Genomic DNA, 9925 nt, shown 5'->3' on the forward strand with positions numbered 1-9925 from the left:
TGAATATGGGTATTTTTAAAGTACATTTGGGGAACTGTTTACCATCCTGACAGTTAATAAAAATCAAACCTACCAGGATATTGTTTTAGGTGTCATTGTATTTTGGCCCAGAGGGCATATCCATTTAGAGATCTTTAACTATGGCCATTAGAGTTAACCTATCAGAATAACAGTTTCTCATTCCAATTTGGTAATTTAGTATTTTGACAATATAATGCAGGACTTTTGAGCCAAATACACTACTACATAAGACTATTTCTTTAGAGACAGAGGAATCATCATTTAAGACAATAAACGTTAAGGATTTTTATTAACATTTTATTGTATAAGAACTAGCCTGAAATCGTAGGACCTTTTTTTATTATTAAAATTATTGGGGTGACGTTGGTTAATAAAATCGAATAAGTTTCAAGTGTACAGTTCAACAACATATCACATATATATTGCATTGTGTGTTTACCACCCAAGAAATCCTAGGTCATTTGACTTATAAGTCTAAGAATCTTACATTTATACCACAGTTTTCAAGTTTGAAAGTAAGAAAATCTTTTTAGGGTTCTAATAGTCACTAAATAACTATGTGACCTAAAAGAGGATGATATAGCCTCAATACCTAAGATTTCTTGAAGTCTTAGAGCCAAACACACAATAATTAAATACCTATTTTACCTCCAGCATCTCTCCTTGATGGATCTTTATGCCTTATATATATGATTGCAGTAGATTTTCTTCTTTTACTAGAATATCTAGAAATTCTCTGTACTCATCAAGAAAATATATTCTACAATATATATAACCTACAGAAAGTTACCAAAGTCGTTTAAATATAAATCACAACATATTTCTTTGTAATAAATTTTGAAAATTACATGGGTATTCATTTTAACCTGTCAGCTAAGAAGTATCCCCCCCAAAAAGTTAGGGGCTTGTTTACAGGTATGTCTAAAAGACTCTAAGGAAGCTACACGTATCTAATGAGTACCAGATACTAATTGCAAACTGCTGTAAGCTTCAAATTTTTACTTTAGCATCTTTCAAATAAACAGTAAGGAATGTTTTTAAAAGCTTTCCAAGGAATAAGTACAGGCAATAAGAAATGTGGGACTGATTTTTAGCCATGTAAAATTTTACAACTGGAAGAAAGTATAATTTACAGGAAAATTGTAATTTATAAAAATTAGTTTTATTTTGTAACTCAATAGATTGATTGGCTTTACATAACATGTATTCTAACAAAATTATTGGAATTGTTAAGACTTTAGGGGTCATTTTTACTGCTTACAAGAGCCTTTATTTTATAAACACAGTTTTCTTATGAGTGTTACATTATGTCCATGCATAAATATATCCAGGCATGTGTGTTTGTACACGTGTGTATACACAGAACAAAAACTGTAGTGACTGTCTGCTGCATGAAAAAATTTTTTTATTTTTTTCTATTGTTTATAGTGGTCATTAAATTGATAACATTTTCATTTCTAGGTTCACGTAAATTTACTTCTAATGGAAGCACGGATGCAAGCTGAACTTCTTTATGCTCTTCGTGCCATAACTCGGCATTTGACCTGAAGCATCATCCAGGGAAAATGTCATATATGTCTAAAGACCTTTTCACATAAGATACAAATCAGAAGCTGTTTGTGATGTAGCATCAAAAATTATTCAATTCTCTAGTGTCAAAGTTTAGCCGTTTTTGGGGGCGGCTGTAATGTGCAATGATGTGTTTTCTTTTTCTTGATGCTTAACATTACTAACAACTGCAAAAATAATACTGAGGAGCACTACTTTGCATTGTTCATAGTTGGATTTTTGGAAACTGATCATAAACCATGAACTTGGTTTGTTAATGCTTAACTTCCAGCGCTTTTGGGTTTGTGTGTATGTGTATTTTTTCTCTCCTCCCGCCCCTTTGTTTTTGTTCGGTAAGGAAAGTGCTTACAATCTGCTCCAGCAATTTTTTTCAGATATTGGAATTCAGCAGAGAATGACCTCCTCTGGCCATTCTAATCTTCTCATGTTGTGTCCTACATCTGGTAAAGGAAAAGCATGCGCTGTTGAACCAAGCTGCTCACAGGACACGTACCTGTGTCCCCAGGAGATTGTTTGTCAGGCACTGTTTGGTTTTTTGTTTGTTTGTTTTTGTTTTTTGGGGTTGTTTTTTTTTTTTTTACTGCTATTGGCGATAACGTGAAATGTGATACAGCCATTGTCCATAATTTAATGTGAAATTAATCATGATGAATTCTATAGCATGCTACTGAAATGCCAAATTCAGCTTTTCTCTTCTGAAACTGAAGTTTCAGTTTTCCATATCAGATGTATATATTAAAAGTGGAATTATGCACAATCTTTTCTATCACTGACAGTAATCCTCAGTCATCTTAAGTAATCAGTGCTCACAGTGCTGCTTACAGTTCATTTAGTTGGCACATACAAACCTGTACCCACACAAGACTGACCAAAAATTTTCTTTGCACGTTTTTCTTTTCTCATAGTGTTTTCTATATGGCAGTAAACAGAGGAAGGTTAATATACCTATATTTTTTCCTGTTAGAGTTTAGAACTTTTTTTCCATGATTTTTCTTATAATAGGTTAAACAGTTTATTACTCAAAGGTAAAAATTGTGTTTCTATGCATTAATGTGATTGAACAACAACAACAAAAGAAAGAGTGCAATATGTTTTAAAAAAATACTCAACTAAACTTTCCCCCTGTTATGTCACTGCAGAAGTGTCCTTTAAAACAGAGCCATAAAGAAATTTAGTTCAGATTTCTTTATTGCACAAGGCTTTCGCCTTACTGGGGTTGAACAATGTTCCTTTCATAATGCCAAAGCATCCCCTTCCCCAGAAAAATCTCTTTGGACAACTGGTTAAAAAAAAAAAAAGATATCAAGTCTTAGGGGAAGAATAGAAGCATCCAAAAAGTCACATTCTTGCATTGGTTTGTGTTGCTTGATTAGACTATCTTCACAGAGCACAACATCATGTGTTTATAGCTTTAATTTGTATTGTGTTAATGAACCAGTGAAGTGCCTAAAGAGATGCTTACAACTATCCAGTAGGACGCGACTGCACGGCTTAAACACTTTTCGGCTAGATAACGGTGACTTGAATTGTACACCAACATGCTAATTTTTAAAAACAGATCCATTTTTTCATAGTAAATAATACAGTTAAAATTTTTCGTTAGAGTTCCCACTAAAAATTCAGTTTAGACTTGTTACACAGGACTTAACTTTTTTTTCTCTCATGAAAGAATTGTGGGCTAGTTTTTTTCATTTCCCCTTCCATTTATCATCCTTTTCTGGTACAATACATTAGGTTGCTTTCATTTAGAGTTTGTTCCAGATAAGAAAATAGAAAGGTGACTGTAAATCTATTAACATAAGGTAGTTCTTAATTTTTGGATTCCACGATCTTGTTTGAAAACTTCCAGGTGAGGAAAAAATTACTAATATTTTTAAAACAGGATAGTTTATTTAAGGACATTATTCAAAGAACTCGTGCCAGGTCTCTTCTGTTCTGTTTATTGATATACCCTATGTTGATTTTACTCAATATCACATTATATAGATATGTATTAACTACACAGAAAGTATTTAGGAGAATGGCAAAACCCGGATGACAGCATAAACGTCCATTTAACTTACCTAACTTTAGAACTTTGAAGTTGAGGATGTCTTTTATTCTTGACATTGTCTTTTTACTAGAATTCTTTCAGTTAATAGCCCTATACAGAACTATACTTTTGTGCAGGTGACCTATATTACAGGATGAAAACGATTTTTATATATTGAAAGGAGGAGAATTTCTCACAGAACACCATATGAGCTTTAGACCAAAAGGGGAAACAAGGTTTAAGTAACTGAAATGGCCACTTTGTTTTTGTTTTTATTCCTCCCCGCCCTCCCTCCCCCCAAAGTATAAGTAGTTGGAGTTTGAGTTATGGAAAAATATTAGTGCCTTTACTAGATCTCTTTTCTTAGCAAAGTTTCTTTTTAACTCAGCATTGATCTATCTCATCAATAATCAGGAAAATAAGTTGACTTGGAACTATACACAAAAAACAAAACAATGTATTTATGAACCTCAGTGAACCAGTCTAGAAGAATTGACTTCTGAAGGCGCTAAAGCACCTGCTCAGATGCGGCATGCACAGCGTTCCAGGTTGTGACGACCATTTTACAGCGAGTTTGCTGTGACCTTTATCTAATGCAAACTTGAAAATCTGATGCGGTTTTCCAGGGTGGTATTTTTTCAGAGTATTGAATTTACTATGTAGTAATTTATAGTATAGCTTTTTATATTAAAATGTGATATTTTTAAAAGAGATATCTGGTTCAATTGGTGAAATGATGTGATTATATGCTATGCTAACCTACACCTTGGGCTCACATTGTGCCAAACTTAGATGTGCAAGTGTACGTGATAAAAAGCACATGTGAATGTGAATACTCGAACTTCGTTGCTTATGTTAAAAATTAGTCATCCACTGATGTACTTGCTTGATCGATGTCTGTTTACTTTCGAATTTCGAGTTTTCCAGCTTCGGTTGTGATCCTTAATTTCTCAGATCACCTTTAAAAATATCTAAATGCTCTCCCATCTGAAAGTAAACCCCTTTCTTTAACCTAATCCCCTGACTGTGGGAATAGCCAGGTGGCTTCCTCACTGGATCTTTCAGATTAGGCCTCCTCAGGTGGACTTGTAAAAATTAGAGGAAAACAGGCTTTTGAGACGGGACGACTTATTACCTTCTTCACCTTTTTAAGCTACGTATATTGTCTCAGTCTCAGGAAGAATCTTTGTCTCATTTGGAGTACTTTTCGAATAAAAGTTGGCTAATGTAGAATCTGTGGCATAACTTTGGCCTTTATTTATGGCTTAAAACCCACATAATGGCCGAGCATCACAGGACTGTTTTAGAACAGAGAACTCTATGTAAGCTTTATATTGAAATCATATTTGAACCAGAACCCCTATTTTAACAGTGATTACAGTCTCCTAAAGATTTGAAATGCTTCTAAAACTCAGTTAACATTATTCCAGAGCATCTTCCTCCTTTTCCACCTTAGGGAGGTTTTTAATCCAAAATCTTAGATTTTTATGCTGCAGCAAAATAATCAGCAAAGATCTGTACTTAAAAATAGTTCACTACTTTAGTTCAGAGTGCATGCATACATGATAGTAAGTCTTTTAAAATCTAAAGACAAGTCATCAGGGGAAAAAGTCAGTGCATATTAACAAAAATGATTTGCACTGTGCTAGTTAAATGAGGTTTTTGTTTTGTTTTATGTTGTATTTTAAAGACAATTTAAAATCATTTCTCTGCAAGACCTTAAACTCTTTATCTGATGGGAGTTTTTCTTTTATGCAAATAGATTGTCTTGCATGGAGTAAAATTATGCAACAATAATGTTATATAAATAGTACATGAAATTTTCTTAGTATCAATCAACAGCAAACTGACAGATGTGGCTTTTCTGTTCAGATCAAGTTTTAAGTTACCCAGTTTGTGAGATAGGGACCTATTCTAGGTGGCCACTGTCACAAACCATGTTTCCCTACAGTATCCTTCTGGAGACTGAGAATCAAAGTAGTCTTTCCTCAAAGAAGTACTGTAGCATGAATGTATTCATCTCAGTCAACAGAAGGTAAATGCCCCTTGTATGTGGAGCTTATTTCCATACTAATTTGGCTTAGTTAGCAGTGTCTGCTCAGGTGAGACCTAGAACAAAAGTAGCTGGGGCGAAATGGATTATAGAGGTAGAGGTTATGTCAAGGCAGAGCCCGGCGAGGAAGGAAAAGGCTTTCAAAGAACGTGATTCCGAGCGTGTGACTGTCCTCAGCACTGTACCCCTAATATAAAGGAACGTTTCCCATTGCGGGAACTGCTGTCTGTATCCAGTCCACCATTGCCCACCTGCTTTCTCTTCCTCCAAGTGCCTCACTCTACATGCTCGCTCTCCTCCCTTCCTCAGCCCATCTCGGTCTGAATGCCTTTTCACAATCCAAGCCAAACATCACCAGCCACCTGCTGATAGTCACCAGCATTAACTTTCCTGAGTCACTTTTTCTCCATTCATTAAGAATATAACTATCCCAGCTCCCTCTAAATCCCTGTACAATCTCGCTATGTTTTGGCTAACCTTTGCCCCAGACACCTACCAGATGTTATGCAGCACCAGTGTAATCCTGTCCATCCCAGATGGTTCTACCCTTTCCCAGCTGCCAAAATATTTCACTGTCCTCTACCTCATCCCCAAAGAGCCTATAAATTCAGAGTATCCAAACTTTTCATGGATCCACTCTCTGTTGTTCAGTAATACTACTTCCATATTTTAAATAAATCATAGAGGATTTTTGCCTTCTATTAAAGTAGCAATCTTTATATTTATACATGATACAGAAATTGAACTATTTCTACCATGCAGAATTTAGCATTTAGCAGGATTTTAAAGTGATTGAATTGTCATTCTAACCTGGATCTGTATTAGGTGACAAATACTGGTATCAAACCAAGTTATCTGAATGTAAAGTTAAAATTCTCCAGCAATCCAGACTGATAATGTAGCCCTTCCGTGGAACAGGAAATTTCTGGCATACAAATGGGTGGTGTGTCAGATGTTTGTTTTATTGGTGGTATTTGGGACTTGAAACATTTCTAATAGAAGGATTTATGGTAAAGGGTGCTCAGGTGGTCCTATTGGATCACAAAAGCCCATTTGATTATAATACATTTAAAATACCATAAAATTGGCTACGTAAGGACTTAATCAAGCTTTCCTGGGTTAGACTAAGCTGCTCAGCTCCACGTGCACCCTCTTCTCATGGGGGAGAAACGTACTGTGGGCTGAAAAGGGGATGCATCAAATTCATAGTCTTTATTCCCCTGGCTGCACTTCAGATATATTCAGACAGTATCATTGAGAAACAGGAGAAATGGCAGAGGAGGAAGAAGCAAGCGTTCTTCCTCTACAGCCAGCATGTACTTGGTGTATTCACAGATGAACTTGTCGGGTTTCTAACACGGGGCATGTTTGTTTATAGATAGTGGTCTGACCTGAAGACAAACCACCCTGTTTCAAAGCATAGAGTATTATGATTTCTGGTGGTATCTGCATGCTTTCCACTCCTATTCATGAACAACCCAATCTGATAGCAGAGTCTAGGAAATAAATGCCTTGAAGAGCCCAGGAGTGAATAGATGCCTAGTTTAAAAATGAGACTTAACAATGGAGACTGAAAAGATGAGTTTTATTAAATCATGTCGTGAAGTACTCCTTCTGGCTTTAAAGTAATCACGGCTGCACTACTGTGAAGCACAGAATTTAAAAAAGAAATATGGGGGTGGAGAGGATGAATAGCCGATTCTTTTGGATGCTTGTGGAAATCTTTGAAATAATGAAATACATACTATAAAACAGCCTTTAGAACAAACACCCCATTTTACAGCTCATAGGACAACATCAAATAATAGTAGTCTAAATTTGATAAATACAGTCTTTGGTATATAAATTTGCTAAAACAGTCCATTTTTTTTTTTGTACCCCTCAGTCTAACCTCTTAGAAATGAATGTATGATTTTGATAGAATATCAAAGGGAGAAAGGCTCTCTGGTCTTCAATGCTAAAATAATGTTCCTGCATCCTGATTAGCTAGGTATATGTATTCTGACACTGAATGAAATGAATTACACATCTCTTTATTAAATTAATCAGTCTTTACAAATTTTAAACTGATTCCCAAATCTGATAAGGATGGTAGAATAAAGGGAACAAATATGTCAGGGTTAGCAAGAAATTTCCTTTATGATGTCGAGACTATTTTCTCCTGTCTGAATTTCACTGGTTCTCTAAAATAAAAGGAAAGAGTTAAATGGTACCCTTGTTCATCAAGGAAAGTGACCCAAACGCTGTATCTAGTACGAATATTTCCTTTGCATTCGTATATTTTCCTGGAAAGGAAATAATAGTTTTTCTCTTCCTCTTTCTCTTCACATTTACTCTTTCAACCTGAAATGAGAGATAAGACACAGAAAGCAAACCACAAGCCAGTTTGGCATCTTCTCCATGCTAATGGAATAGTCACATCCACATGCAGTCTGAGCAAGGTAAAGAAGAACCCTGTCAGGTTGATGTGGAACATGGCCTTGCTACGTGGATTAGCTCCTTCAAACCTGAAAATAACTTTCCTGGTCATAGAAGAACTGGATGTATCCTTTAGCTTATGAAATAGGATCTGAACTTGAAATCTCTTTTTTTAAAAATCCTGATTTTGCAGGGCAGCTACATAATGAATGTATATATTAAGAATTTGTAGCTGAATTGCACAGGAAATCAGATTGCCAACTTCTTGACTTTCAATTTTAGACTTCATTTTATCCTTAAGTTGTGAGCGGTGTATGTAGCATGCTGTGAAATGTCTATTATAGTTCTTTAATTCATCAGTATTAATACAGAATTATCTTTTGCGTTCCTTGGTACTTTTTATTCAATGTAATCAGAAGCTGTGATGTTTTGCCTTTGTAGTCCTGTGCTTTGTTACTGTAATTTTTTTTTTTTTTACGAAGCACGTGACTTTGGACTAATGTGAGGCGGATGACGTGATCTTTAAGACTGCTATATATATCAGTCTCTTACTATATAAGGTTTTCAATTAGAATAAGCTTTTATCAAATAGATCATTGATGCAATTTAGGATTTACACAATTTTCATTGTCAAATTGCAGTCATATTTATAGTTTCAATTCTGAAAATAGCAAACTTGATAAACAGCCACTTTAAACTTGTTCTGGCAAACCAGACCCTGCTGTAGGTGTAGTCTAAGGTAGTTAACCATATAAGCCTTTTCAGCTATTATGCCCTCCACATGAGTCAGCAGTTAAGGAGATTATAGAACCCATGAAAGCTTTTTGTATGTATAACTAGGTTTTATTTTTTTTATGTTGCTGATTTTACAATTCTGACTAAAGCTGACCTGAATGGATCAGTTTACGTGTAATATTCTAGTGTTTTAATGCCTTTTTTTTTTTTTTGGAGATGGGTAATATTATTTGAACAGATGCAGACGGAACTGTTAGTGAGTCAAGACAAACACATTTGAAATAAAGGAACTGTGTATTAACATGTTAACAATTCATAACTGCACTTTTTATGACATTTTGAAAATCTATTTATAGGTACAGAACAATGGGTTTTGTTAAACTGTATCACATTTATACTTGCAGAAATTTATTTCATTGTTATTAGTAGGAATTTTATTGGTTCAATAAAATTGGCAAAACTGAAACCCGATTTTTTGCTTTTATATACATATATATTTATATTTACATTGGAGTAGCGTTCTTGCTCAGATTTATTTCTGCTTGATTACTGAGACATGCATTCTAAAAGACATCAAAGTTGTAAGTCATTTTTCCCCTTATTTCTTCCTGACCCACAGTTTTCTTATGACATTTCTTATAATCATTCAGTATTGCATCAGTAGAATGTTGCAATAGTGTAAGTTGGGCAAAAGGTATAGTTATTGTTACATTTTAAAATATCAGTTGAAACCTCATTAAGAGGCAAGTTAATTTCACTATTTCTTGTAACCAAGGTAGTAAAATAAAATGGGGGAGGGTGATTGAACATGGGGTCAGAACCTATTTCTTTCATATTCTACTAGTTTCATGACCTCGGAAGTAATTCAATCTCTATGAAATTTGATTTCTACACTACAGTTTGAGAGGAATAACACCCACTTGAGATGGTTAGTTGGGAATTTGGTGAAGTGTAATAATGTTTGTGAAATACACAGGACAGTGATGAGCTTGAATGGATAAGTGAGAAAGCCCAGAGAATAGTAATAATTGGAATTAGGAGGTAGGAAGGAGGGGAGATTGTCAATGAGTAATACGGAGTGATCATGGTAAGACTCC

General features: G+C 34.9%; 1 protein-coding gene across 1 annotated transcript in view; it reads left to right on the forward strand.

Moving 5' to 3' along the window:
* SESN3 (sestrin 3) overlaps positions 1-9294 on the forward strand; it is a 63366-nt gene extending 54072 nt beyond the window's left edge. The window contains exon 10 of the mRNA XM_016158667.2: positions 1483-9294. Within this exon, the coding sequence (XP_016014153.1) occupies positions 1483-1569 (87 nt within the window). The 3' untranslated portion in view covers positions 1570-9294. The remainder of the gene's footprint in view (positions 1-1482) is intronic.
* Positions 9295-9925: the final 631 nt, after the last annotated feature.

Source organism: Rousettus aegyptiacus, unplaced genomic scaffold (assembly GCF_014176215.1).
Source record: "Rousettus aegyptiacus isolate mRouAeg1 unplaced genomic scaffold, mRouAeg1.p scaffold_m13_p_5, whole genome shotgun sequence".
Lineage (NCBI taxonomy): Eukaryota > Metazoa > Chordata > Mammalia > Chiroptera > Pteropodidae > Rousettus > Rousettus aegyptiacus.